At 44.8% G+C, this 25,139-nt stretch overlaps 1 protein-coding gene across 1 annotated transcript in view; it reads left to right on the top strand.

The window, feature by feature from the left end:
• Positions 1 to 25,139, top strand: part of DNAH3 (dynein axonemal heavy chain 3) — a 226,805-nt gene that overhangs the window by 193,187 nt on the left and 8,479 nt on the right. The window contains exons 53-59 of the mRNA XM_075528109.1: positions 1,553 to 3,694; positions 6,376 to 6,601; positions 10,021 to 10,265; positions 17,785 to 17,901; positions 19,319 to 19,473; positions 20,333 to 20,500; positions 22,236 to 22,378. Coding sequence (XP_075384224.1) covers positions 1,553 to 3,694; positions 6,376 to 6,601; positions 10,021 to 10,265; positions 17,785 to 17,901; positions 19,319 to 19,473; positions 20,333 to 20,500; positions 22,236 to 22,378 — 3,196 coding nt within the window. The remainder of the gene's footprint in view (positions 1 to 1,552; positions 3,695 to 6,375; positions 6,602 to 10,020; positions 10,266 to 17,784; positions 17,902 to 19,318; positions 19,474 to 20,332; positions 20,501 to 22,235; positions 22,379 to 25,139) is intronic.

Below are 25,139 nucleotides of genomic sequence, written 5' to 3'. Positions count from 1 at the left end.
CGAGAGTTGATTTTTGCTCGGATTCTTGAGCATCAGCACCAGACCCAACATCTACCAGCCTTACTTTCCCATGGAAGCAGGTTGTATGTTTTGTGTGGAGTCCCTGATTGGTGCAAACAGCTCACAAGCTGTGCTGCTAACCAAAACGTTGGGAGTGGGAGTCACCCCAGAGGCACTTCAGAAGACACTCCTAGTGGTCTCTTTCCAATAAGCCAACCACTGAAAACTCAATGGACCACAGTTCCACTCTGATACGCGGTCAGCAAGAATCAGGGTTTGCTTGATAGCATCTGTTGGGTTGTTTTTGTTTGTTTCTTTTTAAAACGTGTATATTATTCTCCCAACCCATAGAATTTAGTATGCAGCAACAAAATAAAACAACACCTTATCTAATTAGCTTTGGGTACTTTTAATTTAAATGAAGCAGATCATTTTCCAGAAAACAAGCAAAAACCTTTCACGGGAAATATTTGGCTGGTGGCTCTGCTTACATTAGAAATACAATACATAAAAGTGTAATTTTTTGATGACTTTGGCAAGGTTTTCTAGTACCATGAGCCAAAGAGACTACTAACATTTTTTCCCCCAACGTGGCAACAAAAGAGCCACTGTCCCAGCGTTTGGGCTCAGCTCACTCAGTCAGTCATTAGTCAGCAGCCCAGTTGGCACTAAGGAAGTGAGGGGCCTGGCTTGGTTAGCTGGGCAGGCCAACGATACCCTTCCGGCCAGACACAAGCCTTCCAACTGCTATCCTACCCTGACTCCTCCTGAGACTGCCACTCCCACTGTCCATCATAAGGAGAATGCTTAGGATTCCATTAAATCAACCTACCGTCCACAGCTGAACAAGAATATTCTAAATAGATACTCACAGGCTTTAACTCCTGTTACTCTCTCCATCTATGAAAGAGGTGCAAAGTAACAGTCATTCAGTAACTGGAGCTCACAGCTTTGAGGGAGAGGTAGACACTAGAGAGTAAACAGAACATATAGGTTCTGCTAAAAGCTACAAAGGGAACAAGGCATAGACTGTTGCGTTTTTAAAGCTCCCCGGAGATTCCAGGGGCAGACAGGGTGAAGCGGTACCGGCTCGCTCGTCTTTGCTCAGACCAATTTCTTACATCTGGCCTGTTTTCTTAAAGGACCGTCTTGCCAAGCCCACCTCCCAGCAGGTGAAATTAGAAGCTGCCGGGGCGTCGTAGAAAGAGTAGTCTAGGGAGGCCTGTTTTTGAGGATGCTTTTTAAAACGAGATTGGGTGTGTGGCCCGAAGCCAACCAAAAGTCACTTAAAGCATGGTGGGGGCCTCAGAGGTAGGAAAGCGCTTGGGCTCGTGGAGAAAGGGGTGAAAAGAAGCTCCTTTGTGGCTCACGTTGAGCGCCAGGGAGAGAGTGGCTGAGGACAAGCTTAATGCTGTTGGCTGGGCCTCCCAGGCATGTTGGGGAGCTTAGATCGTTTTCAGCAAAGGAAAACAGTTGCCTCTATAGCGTTTTCAGTCTCAACCAGAAGGTCTTCATAATAATTCCTATTATCTTTGCTTCTTCTCCCAAACAGGAAAGATGATAGAAGATTACTGGGGGGTGTCAAGAAAGATCCTTGGAGATCTGAAGTTCTTGGAGAGTCTTAAGACCTATGATAAAGACAACATTCCCCCAAGTGTCATGAAGCGGATCCGGGAAAGGTTTATTGATCACCCAGACTTCCAGCCGGCTGTTATTAAAAATGTGTCATCCGCCTGTGAGGGCCTGTGCAAGTGGGTGAGGGCCATGGAGGTGTATGACCGCGTGGCCAAAGTGGTGGCTCCCAAGCGGGAGAGGCTGAAGGAGGCCGAGGGGAAATTGGATGTACAGATGCAGAAACTGAACCTGAAGCGGGCAGAGCTGAAGCTGGTGGAGGACCGCTTGCAGGCCCTAAATGATGAATTTGAAGAGATGAACACCAGGAAAAATACCTTGGAGGAAAACATTGAAATCTGCTCCCAAAAGCTCATCAGGGCAGAGAAGCTAATCAGTGGTCTTGGGGGAGAGAAGGACCGATGGACAGAAGCTGCCCGGCAGTTGGGGATCCGCTATATTAACCTGACAGGGGATGTGTTGGTGTCCTCGGGGACCGTGGCTTACCTGGGGGCCTTTACAGTAGATTACCGGACCAGATGCCAAAAGCAGTGGTTGGAGCAGTGCAGGCAGAAGGTCATTCCTGGCTCCAGTGACTTCAGTCTCAGCAACACTTTAGGGGATCCCGTGAAAATCCGTGCCTGGCAGATTGCCGGGCTGCCCATTGACTCCTTCTCCATTGACAATGGCATCATTGTGTCCAATTCCAGACGCTGGGCCTTAATGATCGACCCTCAGGGGCAGGCCAATAAATGGATCAAGAACATGGAGAAAGCGAATAAGCTCTCCATCATCAAGTTCTCCGATGCCAACTACGTGAGAGCCCTAGAAAACGCGCTGCAGTTTGGCACCCCCGTCTTACTTGAAAACATTGGCGAAGAGCTGGACGCTTTCATTGAGCCCATCTTGCTGAAATCAACATTCAAGCAGCAAGGGGTGGAATACATGAGGCTGGGCGAGAATATCATCGAGTACTCCCGGGACTTTAAGTTATACATCACAACCCGTTTGAGGAACCCACATTACCTCCCTGAAGTCGCCGTGAAGGTCTGCCTCCTCAACTTCATGATCACACCCTTGGGGCTCCAAGATCAACTCCTGGGCATCGTGGCTGCCAAGGAGAAGCCCGAGCTGGAGGAGAAAAAGAACAAACTGATTGTGGAAAGTGCCCAGAACCAGAAGCAGCTCAAGGACATTGAGGACAAAATCCTAGAGGTCCTCTCCATGTCCGAGGGCAGCATCCTCGAGGACGAGACGGCCAGCAAGGTCCTGTCTTCCTCCAAAGTGCTGTCTGAAGAAATCTCTGAGAAACAGGAAATTGCTTCTGTCACAGAAACGCAGATCGACGAGACTCGGCTGGGCTACAAGCCCGTGGCTGTCCACTCCGCCACCATCTTCTTTTGTATCTCCGACCTAGCCAACATCGAGCCGATGTACCAGTACTCCCTCACGTGGTTCATAAACTTGTACATCCAGTCCCTGGCGAACAGCGAGAAGAGCGACGAGCTGGATCTCCGCATTGAGTACATCATCGAGCACTTCACCCTGAGCATTTACAAAAATGTTTGCCGCTCCCTGTTCGAGAAGGACAAGCTGCTGTTCTCCCTGCTCCTGACCGTTGGCATCATGAAAGAGAGGAGACAAATTAATGAGGAAATTTGGTACTTCCTGCTAACTGGAGGGGTTGCCCTGGATAACCCTTACCCCAACCCGGCTCCTGAATGGCTGTCCGAGAAAGCATGGTCGGAAATTGTCCGTGCATCCTCGTTATCCAAAATGAAGGGCCTGCGGGATCATTTCGAACACAATGTTGAGGAATGGAAGTATATCTATGACTCAGGCTGCCCCCACGAGGAGACGTTTCCGGGACAATGGGAGTTCACTGAAGGACTAGAAAAGATGGTGATCCTCCGCTGCTTGCGACCAGACAAGATTATTCCTGCTGCTCAGGAGTTCATTTCGGAACAAATGGGAAAGGTATACGTCGAACCTCCTACATTTGATCTCCAGGGTTCCTATCACGATTCCAGTTGTTGTGCACCATTGATTTTCGTGTTGTCTCCAGGCGCAGACCCAATGGCAGGTAAGCGGGAACTGCGATCTAGGGATAGAATTGGGAAGCCCAGAATGGATGGGTGGATGGTGATGACAGCCCATCTCTGTCTGACAGCCGGGATCTCGAACTCAAATGGCTTGGATGGCCACCCCGTGGACAAGCCAAGATGTAGTTGAGTAACTCGAGACTTTTTTTTTCTAGATAAAAAGGGCAGCTGCTACTGGGCTGCAGCCAATTGTGCCAAGCAGGAATGTGAGCCCAGGATGGCCAGATCTCCTGGTTTTTCCAGAGAAACCAGAAGGGCCAGGTTGGGCCTGCTGGCTTCCAGTTTGTTACCTTCTCTTAAGCTGTTTTCTGATGGGTCCTCTCAACCAAGAGTTTTCTCTAAGGAGCCCTGTTTCTTTGAGCCTGCAGACCACAGCCTGGGGGCTCAGAGTACTCGGTGCTGTGGGCCTAGGCCTCCTTGCCCACTCATTCTCTCTTTGGCTGCATTTAATCTGCTGTTTTAATCAGTGGCTTACATTTTTATCTTCTGCAATTATGATGGCCTTTTCTAAGTTTATTTTGTTTGCTCTCAATTCCTATACAGTATTTCTTCCATCAAAGTCTGAATTTTATTATATGTATTATTCCTTTTTTAGAGATGTTAAATGTATTTCTTTCGTGGTCTCTTTCAGAGACTATATGTAATCCACAAGCTGTTAATTCTCCTGATTGTTATTTGTGCTCACTAGCCCTTCGAGGGGTCTATTCCCTCACATACCTTGTCATTTGTTATTGTCAGTTAACCATCAGCAAAGTAATGTGGTTTGGGGAAAGTCTCATATGTATACCATGGATTTTAGGGATGTCCCAACAGACCAACTTTGTATAACGAAATACTCCTGCCCAAGGGGATTTACCAATCTGGTTTAATTTTATGGGAAATTGTCTCAGCTTGGGAATCCTATACTACTGGCTACTGTCAATTCAAACCCCTTGTCTTTGTGTAGAATAGGCTTGGTGGAGGTTTGATTGCCTGTTGGGGAGTTGTTCTTTTGTCACTTTTTTTTTCCACCTAGGCTCTAGGTCAGTGACAAGCTCTCATGTTGCCTTCTAGAGTCAGTAGTGGATTTCTGGCCTTCTTAACATGAAAGTTTCACCTTCTGAGGGCCCTAAATTAATGCAAAACTCTTAGTTCCAGCTCCCCGTCTCATATGGCTACAAAGTTGTGTCTCTCATGGGCATTAATATTCTAACCTCTAGACTAATTAAATAAAGTAGGGTATTATCTGTGGTAAATAATATGTAGCCATGAAACATAGTAAGGTCTTGCTATGAGTACAACTGTGGAAAGGCCTATCTGATAGATTGTGAATGGACAAAACAAATACAGTATTCTGTATACAAAGGGAGACTTCACAAAGTTCATGGGAAAATGGAATTGAAAGATGAAATCTTTTCATCAACTTTGTGGAGGTCCCTCTTATATAAGAAGAGTATGCATACATTTGTTTAAACACATGAAATATCTCTGGAAGGATTTATAAGCATCTAGTAGCCTTGGTTGCTTCTGGGAATGACAACAGGATAGGAAGGGAGCTGAGAAAGGCTTACTTTAAAAAAAATCATTTTATTGGGAGTTCTTACAGATGTTGCAACAATTCGTAATTCAATTAGATTATACCTGATTTTGCAATTGCTGCCACCAGGCCCTACTCCCTGGAGCCCTTATTGTTGTGCTATGTATGTTATAAATTATTATTATTATCCGAGTCTTACATCATCCAGTATACCCATTTACCTATAATTCTGTTGTTTATCTCCTTGAGTAGGATTACACAGCTATCATTGCTTTCGGCTCCCCCTTCCCCTCCATCCCCACCTTCCTGTACCTTCAGGGAATCATTACTCCCGTTACTGTTTCTGAAGGGTTACCTATCTTGGCTTTCGTGCATCAATCAATCTTAGTTATACACAGAGCATACTCATGTCTAGCTAGGTTAATGAGGTAAGACAGGAACCATCATAGTGAGGGGAGGAACTATTAAAGACCTAGAGGATAGTTGTGTGTTTCATCAGTGCTGTACTATATCCTGGACTAAACATCCCTCTGTGCCTTCTGTGAGGCACTGACCAATAATCTTCAGGTGGATTTTGGGCCTCCACTCTGTCCGTGTTCCTTCACCTCTATTTGATTGCTTGTCTTTTTGTTTTTGTTTTGTTTTTAACTTATGATACCCATTCCCATCAATACCTCACGATCACTCAGGCTGGTATGCCTCTTCAATGTGGGTTTGTTGCATCCCTGCTAGATGGCTGCTTGTTTGAGAAAGGATTACTTTTCATTGGGCAATTTCCTATCATTCTAGTAAAATTAATTTATAAAATCCCAGCCCCTGGTTCTTTAGTGATGAGCTAACTCAATCTTCATTTTTGGCTCCTGGGAATTTCTCTTTGTTTCAAACCCAAATTTTTCTCCCAAGCTGTATAACTTTTACTAAGAATATCATATGTGTTTGGAATTGATTTATAGCTTAGTGAACCATTTTACCTGATGAAATCTACAGCTTTCCCAAAAAGATGTTTACTTGATTATTAATAAAAGGCATTGCATTTCTTTCTGAATCCAGAGTTTTAATGTATCCCCTTCTTTTATGTCGCTCTTATTAATATAGTCCCAGCTGGCCTATCCTCTCTCAAATGTACCTTTTTCTACTTGGTCTCAGGCTTACTGAAGTTTGCTGATGATATTGGAATGGGAGGTGCCAAAACACAGACCATCTCCCTTGGTCAAGGCCAAGGCCCTATTGCTGCCAGAATGATTCACACAGCCATCAAAGATGGGACATGGGTGGTCTTACAGAACTGCCATTTGGCCACAAGCTGGATGTCTGCACTAGAGAAGATCTGCGAGGAAGTCATTGTTCCTGAGAGCACTCACATCAAATTCAGGCGAGATGCTTAGCCTTAATGCGTGCTCAGCCGAGCCATCTTCTAGTATGCCTTCCCTGCCAGCGTCATAGTGTGAACAAGAGCCACGGAGTCTAAAAGGGGGCGATGGGGAAAAGGCTGGGGGATGCCTAGAGGTCTGACAATTGCCTGGAGTTTTGAAAGATGACTAGGAGTTTGCCAAGAAAGATATTTTAGGCAGAATATTCTAGGCAGAATCAAAGGGTATTCTAGCAGATATTCCAGGCAGAAGTAAAGAAGTGTGTTAGGAAAGGCCAAATAAGTTCTCCTGTTACCCTGGAGAGTTCACAGTGAGAAGTTGTCGGGGCTAGCGGTGTAGTAAGGTCAATTCAATGTCAGCAAGTGTAATTTTTAATTAATATTTGCATTAAAAAAATCCACGCTCCACTTTTTTTTCTTTATCCTATTAATTTTGAGGTCCATGGATTTTGAATCGGCATTAGAAATAGTTCATGGTTTTTGTGGACTCTGAAGCCTGGCAGGGTCGGTCGGGCCTTGGTGCATGTTTAGGAGGAGGAGCTAAGTCCTGCAGACTTCACACCCCTTTAAAGTGGCACATGCAGTGATTCTCTGAGCTAGGTCAGCATTGGCGCACTTCAGCTCGCGTGTGCACATGTCTGTCACAAGCTAAAAATCACTTTTCATTTTTAAATCGGGGAAAAACTGAAAAGAAAAAGATGACTTACAACACATGAAACTCAGGTTTCAGTGATCATAAGGTTTTATTGAAGTCTTAAGCAAGGCTTCAAGGAGGGGCAGGCTCCTTCCTTTGAGTCTTGTTGGTGGCTGCTTTCATGCCATAATGAATAGGTGTGACAGAAACCATATGGCCACACAGAATAAGACCTAGCTAACCGCACTTCTGAAGATTTTAGCCTAAGGAATCAAGAGACTATATTCTACTCTGTCATATAGAGCTGCTACGACTTGGAAATGACAGATCGCAACAATGTAATATGGTCTTATGAACTCCAATCCACAAGCGCAAGCGCCAGGCATGTAACACAAATGAGTGAAGATGTCTGGGCATAGTCACTGCAGGCAGCCAGCCGCAGTGTTGGACACGACAGGGAGCAGTGGGGCTGTGAGGAGCAGAATGCAGGCCCCGTAGGGAGCCGAGATGCTCGATTCCACTTAGCTATTGCGTAGTGACATAAAGGCCTCTGTGCTCACGATTTCTTGTTTTTAAAAGAGGAAGTAGAAATGGACAATTTTTAAGGAAAGTTGTAGAGATCAAAAGTTGGCAACTACATCCCAAATAGGCTCTTACCTATCTGCAGGCTGAAGTCCAACCTCAGGCCACCAATTTGTGGCCCCTTCACTGTCACTTAGCTCCTGTGCTGGACCTGGACCTCACCAGATCACCTACCAAGTCTCACTGTGTGTTTGACTTTTCCCTCCACAAAATTTGGTCAGTCTGTGCCCTCTGTCTCTAATGACGACCCACCTGTCGAAAGTCTCGCTAATGTCCAGCCAAGTAGCAAGATGCCACGGAGTCTGTATCAGTTAAGTTCAACAGGAAAAGTAAATCAATAAATGTCTACAAGGCACCATGCCAAAATGTTGACCTCTACGTAATAAAGTTATACATGATTCTTTGTTTCCTAATGCATTTATTCATCTTCCCATTTCGTGTAGGCACAGAAAAACTTTTGTATTTTTTTCTCTTATATTTTTTAAAAAAAGAGGAATCTTCCATGTTTTTCAAGGCCCGTTTCAGACGCTGTTTCCTCTATGACAAACTTTTGCTATTTTGCTACGTTGGCAAACATTTCCTGTGAAGGGTCGGATAGTGGGCATTTTCAGCTTGGTGGGCCATGTGGTCTCTGTCGCAGCTACTCAGTTCTGCCCTTGTGTGTGAAAGCAGTGTAGACCACATGGCAATAAAGGAGCTTGGCCACATTCTGGACAATAAAACAGGCAGCATGCTGCATTTGGCTTGCTGTCCGGAGGTTAACGACTTTTGTTTTTGGTGTTTGGCTCCCCACAACCCAGCCAAAGTTCTTTGCTTTGTGGACTCCCGCAGCCCATGACTTGCCGTTCTCTGTGGTCTTGACTACAACGCCTCACACTGTTACATTCTGTCTGCTTGTTACCCTTGCCTGACTCCCCATTCACTCCCTCATTCTTTCTCGAAATATTGCTGAGATACTTTGTTTTTAAAAGTCCAGCAGCAGAGGTAGTGTGATGTGATGCTTAAGAGCATGGGTTTGGAAGTTGAATGCCAAGTTCACATCTTGGCTTTAGCTGCTTTTAAGTTATGAGTTTTTGAGAAGTGTCACCGAACTTCTTATACCAAGACTGAATGTCTTCCCTAACCCCTCCTACATAGGAACTTCTTACTCTTCTGACCCTAACCACTTGGCGTGAAATCTAAAACCTGACAGACAGAGCAGTGTTCCAGACTGCCAAGTTCACCCAAGCCATCAAGCACCAGCCCTAAACTCAGTGGTCCCCAGGACACTTCTGAGTAACTGATTACAAATTCAGGAGTTCCCATTACCCCTTTAGGTGCAATAATTTGCTAGAACAATTCACAGAACCTGGCTTAATTACAACTATTGTTTCATTATATTAAGAAGGATACCAAAAAAGGAATGCATAGGGTGAAACTGGGAGGAGCCTCAAAGCAAAGCTTCCCTGTCCCAAAGGACAAGCCATCCTTTCAGTGAAGAGATACCAGGAAGCTCACTTGCACTCTAGTATCCGGAGCTTTTGTTGGAGCTATGTTATGTAGGCGTGATTGATCACATCATTGCCTACATGATTAAACTCAAACTTCAGCCTCCCTCATTCCCCATAGATCAGACCTGCTATATAGTAGTTTCCGGCATGACCAGTCCCCACACAGCATGAGTCACCTTATAATTATAACCCATCAGGTGCAGTCAAAAGCCCTTCATAATTAACAAAATATTCTAATCATTAAAGAAATCCCAGAGATTTAGTATCATCTCCCTAGAACCAAGGACAAGCACTAAATTCTTTAGGTAAAGAAATTCTTCAACCCATATCCCACTATGCTTCTCCATGTCTTTTTCCTCTATTATCAACTTATCCACCTGTTCCCCTGAGTTAAGTCTGACTCAGACTCTACAACTGCTCTGTGTGGTTTCCTAGGGCAGAAAACGACCACAGTGTTTTCTTAGGTGGCAGGCTTAAAGCACCAACCTTTCGGTTAGCAGCCTAGTGCTTAACTGGTGTGCCAGTATGGCTCCTTTCTTTTGAAGAATGGAATAGTGTCCCCATCTGAGGATTAAAACCAAGGGCATAAATTAAAATCTTAGCACAGATGTGACATCGAGAGTGGTTGATGTTAACTGTAGCTATTATTTCTTGTTAGTGGTATTTCAATGTAACTTACTGCATTGCTCTAAATAATTGGGTCTCTTGCCTTCCAGACTCTGGCTAACCAGCTACCCATCAGAGAAGTTTCCGGTCAGCATTCTGCAGAATGGGATCAAAATGACCAATGAGCCCCCCAAAGGTCTTCGAGCCAACCTCTTGCGCTCTTACCTCAATGACCCTGTCTCAGACCCTGTGTTCTTTAAGAGCTGTTCAAAGGCAGTAATGTGGCAAAAGCTTTTGTTTGGCCTTTGTTTCTTCCATGCGGTCGTTCAAGAGAGGAGAAGCTTTGGACCCCTGGGTAAGCAATGAAAGCTCACTTGCGTCACCTGGAGGAAATATACAGGCAGATGAAGATGTGTATTTAAGTTTGTACTCAGGGTCGGTTGCCAGTTAAATATGGTGTAAGTATGTCCTGCATAGGTCTGTGTATGAAGAAGCAAGGCCAGCGTGCTCCTTAAAAGGCATGGATGGTCGGGAGGGTGGAGGGAGGGAGGGAGGGACGGTGGGGTCGAGAGACGAACTGATTACAAGGATCTACATATATCCGCCTCCCTGGGGCAATGGCATCAGAAAAGTAGGTGAAGGGAGACATCGGACAGTGTAAGATATGACAAAATAATAATTTATAAATTACTAAGGGTTCATGAGGGAGGGGGAGCGGGGAGGGAGGTGGGGAAATGAGCTGATGCCAGGGGCTTACGTGGAGAGCAAATGTTTAGCGAATGATGAGGGTAACGAATGTACAAATGTGCTTTACACAATTGATGTGTGTATGGATTGTGATAAGAGTTGTATGAGCCCTTAATGAAATGATTAAATAAAAAGGCATGGATGGCAAAACTTCATCTTGAATACTTTGGACATGTTGTCAGGAGAGACCGATAGCTGGAGAAGGACATCATGTCTGGTCAAGTGGATGGGGCAGCGAAAAAGAGGAAGGGCCTGGACATGATGGTTTCGCACAGCGGCTGCATCACTGGGCTCAGGCAGCGGAACAATGTGAGGACGGCACAGGACCGTGCGGTGTTTCGTTCTGTTGTGCATAGGGGTCGCTATGGGTCAGAGCCAACTCGGTGGCACCTAACAACAAAGTAGTATTTGAACAGACTTAACACTAAAAACGCTTTATCTGGAATTGAGTTTTAACTGCGTGTCTGGTAGGGTTTTTGTTTGCTAAATCAGAACCCCTCGGTTTTGCTGCTAGGCTGTATCGAGCCCATTCCACTCACAGTGACCCTCTGTACAACAGAATGAAACATTGCCTGGCCCTGTGCCATCCGCACAGTCATCCCTGTGTTTGCGCCCTGTCGCAGCTACTGTGTCGGTCCATCTAACTGAAGAGCTTCCTCTTTTTCTAGGACCAAGCATGTTGTCCTTCTCTGGGGACTGGTTCCTCCCAACGTGTCCAAAAAAATGAGAGATGAATTTTCAACAGCCTTACTTCTAAGGAGCATTCTAAACTTTTAAAAGTTTGTTCCTCTGACAGTCTAGTTAAATATTCAATATTACAAGTGGACCCTTGAGATTTTTAAAAAATCATTTTATTAGGGGCACATACAACTCATCACAATTCGTACATACATCAATTGTGTAAAGCACATTTGTACATTCATTGCCCTCATCATTCTCAAAACATTTGCTTTCCACGTAAGCCCCTGGCATCAGCTCCTCATTTTCCTCTCCCTCCCCGCACCTTCATGAACCCTTAGTAATTTATAAATTACTATTTTTGTCATATCTTACACTGTCCGATGTCTCCCTTCACCCACTTTTCTGTTGTCCAGTCACTTGAGATTTTATTTCCTTCAGTTCTTGAGCTTGAGAAATGCCAGCATGTTTTTGCCTTTTGTTTTTCTAACTACAGGGTTCATTATAATTCTTTAAGTTATTTTATTAAGCTCCCCTTTGCAATCTTGTCAGCTCCTTTACTCCATCATTTCCTCCCATTGCTTTAGCTACTCAACATTCCAGAGAAAGCATCAGTTCTTTCAGACATTCAATTTGGTCCTGTTTTTTGCTTTTTAATGACCTTTTCCTATCTTCAAGTGTGATGTCCTTAATGTCATAGTACAATTCTTCTGATCCTCAGCCATTATTGTGCAATGCATCAAGTCTATTCTTGAGAAGGTCTCGAAATTCAAGGTTGTCTTTTGGCTCAGGTGGACTGGTTTAAATTTTATTCAACTTCCACTTGACCTTGCATAAGAACAATTGACAATCTGTTTCACAGTTAGCACTGCTGTGACTGATAATACTGAGCTTCTTCATCATCTGTTTGGTTCCTGTATATTCCATCCAGGGAGGTGCATGTGTGTAGTCAAAACATGGTCTTTGCCATGAATAACTCACTCGTTTTACAAAAGTGTAACATGTGATCTTTGATGTAGTTTCTATCATGAAGGCTTTGTTTAAACTTTTGCATTCCAATCACTTCATTTTCACACCTTCCAATTTTCCTAAATTCAGACTTTGCACATTCCACATTCTGATTGTTAATGGATATTCGTAATTATTCTCGTTTTGAGTCTCACCCCATCAGCAAAGGGGGTCCTAAAAACTGGACTCTCATCACTCCTGAAGGCCAACTGTATTTTGAGGAGGCAACTCTCCCCTAGTCGGAGTTTGAGTGGCTCATCTTCCAGCAGTCTGTATTCCATTGGCCAATGTTTTCACTGGCCAATGTCCTCAGAAGTAGACCTCCAAGTCCTTCTTCCTAGTCAGCCTTAGTCTGGAATATCTATTGAAATGTGTCCACCATGGAAGACCCTCCTGCTTTTTGAAATACTAGTGGCATGCTTTCAGCAGTATGCAAGCCCCCACAGTACGACAAACTGACAGAGAGTGTGGTGGCTGATAATCCTATAACCTGGTCGTTGTCAATATCAGGGACACTGGTGATGCTCCAAAATTAAAGATCTCCTCATGACCAAAGAAATGCAATCATGAGACAATGGGGGCAGGGAAAGGGTACCGTTTTGCAACTTGTTTTGTTTTGTACTTATCTCTTAGGCAACATGACCATTCTCTAGGGAGTTGTCACCAGGTAGTTGATAACATTTTTAGGTAGTTGTTTTTTTTATACATACATCATTTTATTGGGGGGCTCTTACAGCTCTTATAACGATCCATACATCAGTTGTATCAAGCACATTTGTACGTCCGTTGCCATCATCATTTTCAAAATATTTTTTCTTCTTTTTCCCATCCCTCCATGCCCCCACCCTTGTGAAATCTTGATAAACTATAAATTATTATTATTTTCATATCTTACACCATCTGCTATCTCCTTTCACCCACTTTTCTGCTGTTCATCCCCCTGAGGAGTGGTAGCTTTTACATGTGTGTGAAAATTAAAGAAAGAAAAAATAATAAATGCATAAAGTTCTCAGCAAAGAAAAAAAGAGGCGATTTCCCTGGCCTAAACTGTTGGTTCATAGAACCCGCCCAGGAGCTCAAGATGCTCCTGTCCCTTTCTCTGCTCTCCCCTCCCTCCTGGGATTTCTTTCCCTCAATAAAATCTTTCTCAACTTCAAGAAAGAAACAGAGAGAGAGAGAGAGAGAGAGAAAGGAAAGAAAGACAGAAAGAAAGAAAGAAAGAAAGAAAGAAAGAAAGAAAGAAAGAAAGAAAGAAAGAAAGAAAGAAAGAAAGCAAATGAAAGATATACCACCCCTGGGGACATTTATGCTGCTTCTTGAAAAAATTAAATGTCTCCCAACCTTCAGTGAACCACACCATGGACAATCATGAAGCCGACCTAACAGGCAGCAGGCACAGCACATGGGCTACACCAGAAGCACTTAACATAGAGGCCCTGCTGAATGAACTGAATCTTACCTCGAAGCTGCCTGCACTGAGGGCTGGGCACTTGGGTGGAACAGGAAGCAGAATGTGGTCACCCTGGGATCGTGGAAGTGGAGGTCATGGGACCTCTGGGGAACACCGGCTTGGTGGGTGAGTGGTAGCAGGAGACCCAGGATCACCATACATGTAGTGCCGTAGTACCCACCCTGCAGTGACGCAGCAGGTTTGGGATCCATTGAATAGGAATCTACACTTGGGGGGGTTGGCCAGGAAGATCCCCCTGGCATCAACCCCCATACTTGGGGTCAACAGAGCCCAATCAAATGAGACATCGAACTGTGGAGGAGTAAAACTCAGTTGGGTGAAACTGTACTCGCATAGATTCCTATAGGTTCCTCATACCGACAGTGTTTGGAGCCTTGGGTCATTGGGAAATTGATGCTGATAATATTGAAATCAGCATATACCGCAGAAGGGTGATTGACAAATGCTCTACTTAGTTGTTTTTATGGGGTTTTGCTTTCCTGCTTATAGTTTGCTCTTTTTTTGCAATTTTTCTTCTCTTTTTGGGTGTGTGTATTCCAGTTGTTTGGTTGCTGATTGGCTTAGGGCTGCTAATATTATAGGATGCAGTTAATATTATAGTCTTGTGTGGTAGTTACATAATCTGGTGTCAACCTGAGGCTATTAAGAGTGATGGGTGGAGTTTAGCCTGTCAATCAGGTTGCAGCTTGGTGACCTCATTTGGAGGCGCTAAGGAGATAAATAGCTCACTGGAGACCAGACCCACACTCTCTGCTTCATTTTCCTGTTGACAAGACACTTGGAGCTATGCTGATGGAACCAGAGCCCTGGAGCTGGAGGAGCCACGTAGAGACCACCACCAGCACTGAGATGCTTCCACTGCCACTGGATGCACAAGACTTTCCACCCTTTAGCCTGTGATCTTCCATTGCACGTGTTGTATGAGTCTGAAGAAGAAGTTATAGATTGGTATTGGACATGTGGGCTAATATCAGACTTATGGGCTTGATCTGGACTGGGCTGGGATGTTTTCTTAATTTATAATTACTCTTTGATATAAAGCTCTCTCTTATATGAGTGTCTATGAATTTGTTTCTCTAGTTAAACAGGACTAACACAATTTGTGATTTTGCCCTATTAGGCTCTCCAAAGTAAACCTGAGACAAGCAAGCCCCATGGAAAAGCAGATGGAGTCTGGGCTCCTACTTAACTCTAGCCCCAATTTAAGAACACTTAGTTTGATAATGCGGCCCTGCTTGATACTCACCTGCATGGAAGGATCACTGAAGATAGGGGTGGTGCAGCAAAGTGTGGTGAAGAAAGCGGATAGTGCCCAGCTATCAATCAGAATAGTGCCTGGGGTCTTAAAGGCGTGTGTTCAGACAAGCAGCCATCTAATCAAGGAATCAACTAAATCCATACAGAAGAAGCACACCAAAAATGCGTGATCCAAAGAGACAATTATAAAATTAGAATATGGCAAAGAGAAAGGTATCAGAGCTAAAATTTTGAGCACCCAGTTGGAGAAGGTTAGGGGACTGCAGGCAGTGGGGAGAAGAGAACAGTTGGAGGCAATCATGAGGACAGTGGGAGCCCAAAACCCGTCTGCAGAGCATCTAGTCAGACGGAGCCGCTGGAAGATCCACGCTAGCCACAGGAAAGAGTCTCCAACAACCTTGCTGCCAGGCAGAGACCATTGTAATCTTGATTATGCTGGACTGAACTTCAGGAGTAGAAAATGAAGACAGGAACAGGGAGGGGCTACTAGAACTGATTGTGATTGTGCAACTCATTTATTTTTTACAACTCATTTTAAAGGTGATTTAAATGGGGAGTGGGAATGTTCTAAAATTGATATGGTAAGGATTGTAGACTCCTTGATATGATTGAACAATTAAACTATTAAAGTATATGCTATATAAAGTTTGTGTGTGGGGGAGGAATTGGACCAATAAAACTGTTCAAAATTTTTTTTAAAGATCAAAGGGAAAGAGGGGAAAATAAATGTCTTTATTAAGGTAAAAATGCTGCCTAATTTAGCCATAACTTAATCATCTTTGACAGCAGGTTATCAAATTGCTAGATAAAGAAAGTGTCGCTTTCCGGTCGGATGGCTGGATGACCTTTCTCTCACGCATGGACTGCGTGTGCTGCCGTTCATAGCCTTGGAAGGCTCACCCACAGTCTTCTCGGCTGCTCTTGGGGCTAGAGAAGAAGCTTCTCTGTCTCCTTGGTGATTGCCTCCAACTGTTCTCTTCTTCCCGCTTCCCGCAGTCCCCTCGCCCCAGTTAGATCCCGAGACAACCTGACTTTATTCACTGAGGGCTAAGAGGGCAAGAAGGCCTAGGATGAAATTCCCATGGCCTCTGGACTGTAGACCTCACATTACCCCACCACCACTCTTCACTGCACGCCAGACTTCCAAAGTTCAGCACAAGAATTTGACTTGTAACCTACTGACCAGCACTCACATTTTATTATTTTAATGTGCATGTCTAGGAAGAAAGTCAACTCCTCCATAGAGGATAGCTCCTACAAAACCCTGTTATCGCCCACCAGCCCCAATTCACACATTTGCGTCACTTGTCTGGCCCCAGGAGACATTTACCATTATACCCTTGGGGCTGCCAGTCGCCATCGAGTCGATGTGGAGAGTGTTGCGCACAGTAGAACTGTGACCCGTAGGGATTTCAAGACTGGGCTCCTGTGAAGCAGATCAGGTCTTTCTTCCCAGATGCCTCTGAGCGGTTCAAACTGCCAACCGTTCGGATAGTAGTCGAGCGCGTAACCAATCACAGGACCCAGGGACATGTACCCTCGGGATCGTTAATGTTGTTAGTGGTCACTGGGTCCATCCCAACACAGCCCCACGTGTAAGAACAGAATGACTCTAGGATTTTCACGACTATGAGCTTTCAGAAACAGGTCACCAGGCCTATCTCTCTAGGCACCTCTGGGCAGTTCTGAACCACCAACCTTTCCGCTAGTAATTGAAGGCTTAATCATTTGTGCCACCCAGGCAGTTACTACTCATGGAAATAGAAGTGACGATGTGAAACATACAACTTTCCTCTAGTTCTTTAATGCTTGCTCCTCTCTCCCATCCCCATTATCATGACCCCAATTCTACCTTACAAATCCAGCTAGACCAGAGCATGTATACTGGTACAGATCAGAGCTGGAAACACAGGGAATCCAGGAACCCTTCAGGATCAATAATGAGAGTAGTGATACCAAGAGGGTAAAGGGAAGGTGGGGGGAGAAAGTGGGTAACCAATTGCAATGATCTACGTATAACCCCTTCCAGGGGGACAGACAACAGAAAAGTAGGTGAAGGGAGACATCGGTCATTGTAAAACATGGAAAAATAACTTTTAAAGGGGTTCCTGGGGAAGCAGGGGGGTGGGGGGGAGTGAGCTGGTACCAAGGGCTCAAGTACAAAGAAAATGTTTTGAAAATTATATTGGTAACCTATGTGCAAATGTGCTCGACACAATGGCTGTATGTATGGATTGCAATAAGAGCTATATGAGCCCCCAATAAAATGATTTTTTAAGTGACAATTTAAGGCTGGCCATTCAGTTCTCTGATGAGTTTGAGATGGGGAGTTCTTAAAGCTCACACTTCGGTTGCCCAGTCTTGGACACTGCTGTCTAGCCCTGGTTGTGTGTTATTTTTAGACTTCTGTGAGCTATCACAGTATTCCAGCCAGGGTGAATTATTCTCACTCCAAGATCTCAGAATGTTAACATCTTCTTTAACAAATTGCGAGAGCCATAAGGAAATTGATTTAGGATGAATACTTTCACAAGCAGAATGGTTCCCGTGTTGCCAGTAAATGCCAAGGCTAATAATACTTGTCTCTGTGCTTGATGGTCACGGGCTGAATGAGCTCTTTGAGCCGTAACACTGCTTAACTTCACAGGCTCTGCCTCTGAGTGGAAACTAAGGGCTCTTGGCACTAAACCTCCTCCCTCTCTGCTTTATGCAGGTTGGAATATTCCTTATGAGTTCAATGAATCTGACTTGAGGATCAGTATGCGGCAGACACAGATGTTTCTGAATGAATACAAGGAGGTGCCATTTGATGCTCTGATCTACCTGACAGGTAACCCACCCATATCATGCTCTGTGGTCCTGCTCATTTGCTCTGATCGCCATACATTTATTTCCTCATTCATTCAGTGAACATTGAGTTCTTACTAAGTGCTAATCACCATGCTAGAGATGGTAAAGCAGCAAGGTAATTAAGATAGACCCCACACCTTCAAGTGTCTCACAGTGTAGAAAGGGAGATGCAAATATAAAGAAAGAAAATGAGAATGCAGTGATAAGCTGAACAAGAGAGACATCTAAAAGAGGAAAGGCAGCACAGTGATTAAGTCTCTGGAGAGAGGTAGGGGGAGGGACCATGATGACCATGGAAATCTCCCTGAAGGCATACCAAAGGGATTTTAAGGAATGACTAGGAGTTTGACCAAGTAAAGAAAGTGGGGGAAGGGGACACAATAAGCAAGAGGAAGACAATGTTGGCCAGCAGATAAGACCTTGAGGTAGAGACAGGACTTACTGTGTTGAGTGACAGCAAGCATTTACTAGTTACCTACTATGGACTAGTATGCGGTAGAAACCCATTGCCTTCTACTCTCTTCCAAATAATAGCAACCTCATAGGACAGGATAGAACGATCCCATAGGGTTTCCAAGACTGTAATCTGTACAGAAGTGGACTGCTACATCCTTCTCTAGAAAAGTGTTTGGGAGTGTGAGCCTCTGACCTTTCTATTAGCAGCTGATGACTGTACCACTGTGCCACCAGGGCACCCGAGTCCATTGAATGGACTCAGAATGTAGAACAGAATGTCTAAAATGTGGTCCCTGTACACACAAGGGTAGATAGATGCACACCTGTGTTCAATAACAGCATTATTTAAAATAGCAAAGAGATGTAAACCTAAGTGCCTGTCAATATATGAATGGGTAAACAAACTATAGTATACACACAAGGGGATGCTATGTAATGTTAAAAATAAGAAACCCACAAAGCATCTCATAACAGATATACCTGGAGGATGTTATGCTGAGTGAAATAAATCAGTCACAAGAGGACAAATATTATGTGAGACCACTAATATAGAAAGTCAAGAACAGGTTTATACACAGAAAGACAGTCTTTGATGGTGACGAGATATGAAAGGGAAGGTAGAGAAAAATATGTAACTAGAGAGTAGACTTGTATTAGCTTAGGTGTAGAAAATGTAGTAAGCAATAAGGAGGACAGCAGAATTATTTGCAATTGTATTTTTCCTTTTGGTTTATCTCTCTAATCCCTAATATAGTTAGCATGCCTTATTTTATAGCGATCATAATACCAAAATAAAACATCCTAAACTGAGGATGGTTTGTTTCAGCAATCCTGTGTCCCAGCAGCTCTCCCTAGTAAGAGGCATTCCCTGTTTCAGTTTTAAAACCAAGTTCGTGGTGACCTCTCTGTACTCAACTCCTACCTCTGCTGGCCCTCCGCAGGGGAATGTAATTATGGAGGCAGAGTCACTGATGACAAAGACAGGCGGCTTCTGATGTCCCTTCTGTCCACGTTCTACTGTAAGGAAATTGAGAAGGACAACTACAGTCTCGCACCTGGAAACATTTACTATATCCCTCCCCATGGCAACTATCAGGTGAGGAGTTGGGGAAGATGGCCTCTCTCTATCTTCAAGAAGGAGTTCAGGAGTCTCAGTAGAGTTGGGGCTGCAATGTATCCCAGGAAAGTCAGTAGTCTTGGCCAAGTATACCCACGCCAGCCTATGTGGACTTTGACTTGGATCCATAACTGATTGATCCATAACTGATTTATAATATTTCAAAAAGTCTGTAAGATAGACTTTGTAATTATGTATATTCTGTGATGAATGCTGAGTATTTGGTACACCAAGGTTTTCAAATTATGGGGTTCATCTGAAAGAACAGGGAAGAATGGTTAAGCCAAAGCCTCCTGCTACTTGAAAACAAAGCTCAAGAAGGTAGAAAAAAGAAGAGAAAGAAAAACTGGATGGTAATGAGAAAGGGGAGAGTAAAGAGAAAAGAAATATAAAGGATACATGAAAGGAGCTAACTTTCATTGAGCACCTGTTATGTGCCAAAGCCTTATTCCTTTGTAATCTTCCCGTTTACAGATAAGAAAACTGGGATTTCAGAGGCATTGGGTGACTAGCTCAGGAACACACAGTTTGGATGGAGCTAGGATCCAGACCCAGTTCTGTCTAATTCCAAAGTCATGATTACTGGGCAGGGAAGATACAGGATTGGAAAGAAGATAGGTACTCGGCCCCATCTGCCTTCACACTCACTGCCCAGTAAACTATCTGAAGAAGAGCCTGGAATAGCTTCCCCCATCTTAAATGGGAGGGAGGGATTCCCGGAAAGAGTTGGGCTATAGAAACAATATATTCCTGCTTGGTTTGGGCCCAGGCAAGCTCTGACTGATCTGTAAGATCCCAGGGAACCCACCTCTTAGTCAACTGGAGGTTTTCTTTGCAGTCTTACATCGAGTATCTCAGGGGCCTCCCCATCACCTCTCACCCAGAAGTGTTTGGTCTCCATGAAAATGCTGACATCACCAAGGACAACCAGGAAACCAACCAGCTGTTTCAGGGGGTGCTGCTGACCCTCCCTAGGCAGTCAGCAGGGAGTGGCAAGTCTTCTCAGGTAACCGGGCTTAGGGCAGAGACAGAACTCTGTTTGCCAGCAGCTTTCTGTGGGTGTAGAGGATTGTGGGTGATGGTCCAGAAGGCAGAGAAAGAGAGTCCTGGCAGAGCCCCCAAGGAAAGTGATTTGGTCTTGCTGCTCAGTCTTTAAATGCAGTGCTGACGGGGTAAGGTGGGATCAAACGAGTGCCACTGTGGAGATTCCAGGTGAAGGGGGGGAAATCCAGGACTTGGAAGGCAGGGCTGCCTTCTTGCCATTCATCCTAATTTTCCAAAGGGCAGGGGTGGGAAGTCTTCCTAGTTTCTGTTTGCAGATTCAGACTTCCTATATAACCTTCATGGTTTTGGCTAATCCACATATTCCTAGACAACATCTACATAATATTTTAAAAACTAACTATGCTGCTTAAAGACATGTATGTATGAAATGAACTAGACAGCACTATTGTAAAGTGGAAAACCAACCTAGACAGTCATAACAGCCACAAAAGAAAATGAACATGGAATAAAAATTCATTTCTTCCCCAGAGACCTCCAGGCTGAAGCCTCTGAGCTGAGGCCTTGGTCTCTTCTCGTTGCAAAGGGAAGCTTAGCAAGTGTTAGCAGAAGAAACAATGAAACAAAAGCTCACTTCCGTTGAATAAACCCTGAATTGTAGTGACCCTATGTGCTTCTGAAGCTTTAAGTCTATGAGAGCAGAAAGCCTCATCTTTTTCCCACAGAGTGGCTTTGGGGTTTCAGCGTGGGACTTTGCAGTTAGTAGCCCCTAACTCGTCTTATGGGGCTCTTGCATGAGGAAGAGTTGGAGAAATCTTGAGAGGATTGAAAGGAAAAAGGTGGCCAAAACTTGGACATGGCGAAACTTCTTTCACCATGTGATTCAACATCCTTGAACCACCTACAATCACTTCCGGTACCTCTAGAGGAACCCGTCCACACTTTGTCACACTGACCTAGTCCAACCTGCTCAGCCAACAAACTAGAAGGGGGTAAAAACCTGGGAGAGGAAGTGACCCAATTTAATTGACTCATAAAATCGCATGCAGAGCCCGCCCCAAGAGCAGTGCCTCCTGACTCTCAGTGTACCCCATTCACTTCCATCCTCCCTTCCAAGCCACCCCACGCCTGCCCTTCTCAGTACTGGATTTACCTCCTTGGTTTCTTGACTTGGTTCATAGTGCCACAAATAGCCAAAGGAATGAAGGCTAAACCAGCCTGCCTGGTGTGACTCAATTTATGGGTGGTAATTCCTCCATGGGGAGTGGGGAGCAGAGGAGGCTCCAGAACCATGGAGCCCAGGATGGCAGAGCTCACCCAGTCTCCCACACATGTGCCCCGTTCTTTCTCATCCTCAAACCTGCCTGCTGCCCCACCCCCAAGGAGTCCACTGCCTGGGGCTTTTCTTGCTTCCGTGCTGAAGAACAGCCTGGCCTCTGCCTTAGTGTCACTGGGCACAGAGTTCCATCTGTACCAGGAGTTGGGGAGGCTGTGGGCGATTCCCACATGGAAGAGTTCTGCCAGGTTTAGCAGTGCCTTGAAGGACCCTGAGTGAGCAGGAACCCCCCTGCCTGACCCGCAGTGTTGCTCCAGGTGTGAGGCCAGGGATCTCCATGCTCTGCCTTTGTGCTGTCTGGGTTGAGGGATGATCTCCTGTCCATGGCAGCAGGGGTAGGGGGTGTCTGCTGTCACCTGAGAGTTTGCTTTCTCATTCTCTCCTCCCTGCTCTGAACATCAAGGAAGTGGTTGAGGAGCTGGCTCAGGACATACTTTCTAAGCTTCCAATGGACTTTGACCTGGAAGTGGTCATGAAGCAGTACCCGGTGGTCTATGAGGAGTCAATGAACACTGTCCTGAGGCAGGAGCTCATCAGATTCAACAGGTGGGCTGGATACTCGTGAGGGCCCCATCTAACGGGCAGCAGAGGTGGACGCACAAGCAATGACTGTGTCAAGGAAGTGGTTTGCTCCAGTACATAGGGCCATCCCCAGCAGGTGGGGGTGGGGGTGAATCACCGCTGTTCATTCTTTCCCATATTGGCAAACAATAGTACAATAGAAATAATCGTTCGAGCCACTTTTACGGAAACCTTAGTGCCATGTGTTTCCAAGCACTATGTATGCTATCTCACGCTATACAGTGTTTTGAAATATGAACAGTTAGCAGTCCTCCCGCTACCACCATTGTGCACATGAAAAAACTGAAACCAAGTGGTTAAATAACTTGCCCAAAGTCACACTGTCATTCAAAGGCACAAGGCATTTCAACCCAGGTAGTCTGATTGAGAACCAATGCACTTAGCCAATATGCAAAATAAAGATGGAAATAGAAAGGAGTTCTCCCCATTGCCTCTGCCACAGAGGTGCTGAAAGGGCTTTGTGGGTTAGCTGTGGGGCTGAGGGTCTCAAGTCTTCTATTCCAGCCTTTCCTCATTTCTCCCTCAGTTACTGGAGTAACTGAGCATAGGTTGTAGTGGCGTCATTTTGATCTTATTTTGCCAGAGAACTAAGAGGCTATCTTGTTCAGATGAGGAAAGTGAGACTCAGTTGATTCAGATGTCACAGGCCTTAGGGTTAGGGGCAGGGCTGGAGGTGATCACTGCTGAAAGTTCTTGCTCTACCACATACTCCTGTGTTTTGCTATTTCTATTTGGCTTCATGGGGTCATTGCTCAGTTTAGGGAAACCTCGGCCCTGAAGGACTGGGAAGCTGGAGGACTGTCATGAGAGAACTTCATGGCTCTCCTACTTTTAGGCTTATTCTATAGCATGGAAAGACATAACCGAAGCCTCAGCGAGCCTGAAGCCAGAAGAACTAGATGGTGGCTGGCCACCACGCTTCACTGTCCTAACTAGGGACACAAGTCAAAGATCCTACATAGAATGTAGAACAAAACTCAAATTCCTAAAAAAAAGGTCAGTCTTTTTTTTTCATTTTATTAGGGGCTCATACAACTCTTATCACAATCCATACATATACATACATCAATTGTAGAAAGCACATCTGTACATTCTTTGCCCTAATCATTTTCAAAGCATTTGCTCTCCACTTAAGCCCTTTGCATCAGGTCCTCTTTTTTTCCCCTCCCTCCCCACTCCCCCCTCTCTCGTGAGCCCTTGATAATTTATACATTGTTTTTTTTGTCATATCTTGCCCTATCCGGAGTCTCCCTCCCCCCCCTTCTCTGCTGTCCATCTCCCAGGGAGGAGGTCACATGTGGATCCTTGTAATCAGTTCCCCCTTTCCAACCCACTCTCCCTCCAGTCTCCCAGCATCTCCCCTCACACCCCTGGTCCTGAAGGTATCGTCCACCCTGGATTCCCTGTGCCTCCAGCTCCCATATGCACCAGTGTACAACCTCTGCCCTATCCAGTCCTGCAAGGTAGAATTCGGATCATGGTAGTTGGGGGGAGGAAGCATCTAGGATCTGGGGGAAAGCTGTGTTCTTCATCGGTACTACCTCGCACCCTGACTGACCCATCTCCTCTCCTAAAGGCCTCTATGAGGGGATCTCCAGTGGTCGACAAATGGGCCTTGGGTCTCCACTCTGCACTTCCCCCTTCATTCACTGTGGTATATATATATATATATATATATATATATATATATATATATATATATATAAAGGTCAGTCTTAAGGTGTTATATAAACTAGAGGAATCCCCAAGGTTATCTCTCTAAGATACCCTGTGAACTTGCAGCTGAAGCCACCCCCCGAAGGGAAGGTCAGAGATAACCTCTCATCCAAATAATAGATTGCCTTGTAAACAATACCACTCGAGCATTGTGCTCCTTTCAATAAACAACTATATGAGACCAAATGGCCAAAATGGCCCCTAAAGTCAAAAGGAGATGGTAATGAGGGGCAGGGAAGCCAGATTGATGGAAATGGAACATCCATAATGAGAAGACTGACACAGTGTGAAAAATGTAGAGGAAGGAGGGTGGGGGAGGGGAAAATGAGCTGATACCAAGGGCTCAAGTAGAAAGAAAATGTTTTGAGTATGATGATGGCAACTTACGTACAAATGTGATTGATGACACAATGGATGGATGGATGGATGGATGGATGGATGGATGGATGGATGGATGGATGGATGGTGATACAAGCTGTAAGAGTCCAAATAAGGTGGTTTAAAATAATTTTATTAGGGACTCATACAACTCTTATCACAATCCAAACATCCATCAATTGTGTCAGGTACATTTGTACTTTCATTGCCCTGATCATTCTCAAAACATTTGCTTTCCACTTAAGCCCCTGGCATCAGCTCCTCATTTTCCCCTCCCTCCCCTTTCTTCCCTTCCTCATGAACCTTTGATAATTTATAAATTATTATTTTTGTCATATCTTGCCCTGTCCAACATCTCCCTTCACTTACTTTTCTGTTGTCCATTCCCTAGGGAGGAGGTCACATGTAGATCCTTGTAATTGGTTCCCCCTTTCCAATCCACCCTCCCTCCACCCTCCCAGTATTGCCACTCACACCACTGGTCCTAAAGAGATCATCTGCCCTGGAGTCCCTGTGTTTCCAATTCCTATCTGAACCAGTGTACATCCTCTGGTCCAGCCAGATTTGTAAGGTAGAATTGGGATCATGATAGTGGAGGTGTGTGGGTGTGTGTGGAGAGGAAGCATTTAGG

This window comes from Tenrec ecaudatus, chromosome 12, assembly GCF_050624435.1.
Source record: "Tenrec ecaudatus isolate mTenEca1 chromosome 12, mTenEca1.hap1, whole genome shotgun sequence".
Classification (NCBI taxonomy): domain Eukaryota; kingdom Metazoa; phylum Chordata; class Mammalia; order Afrosoricida; family Tenrecidae; genus Tenrec; species Tenrec ecaudatus.
This window is presented reverse-complemented; position numbering and strand designations above follow the sequence as displayed.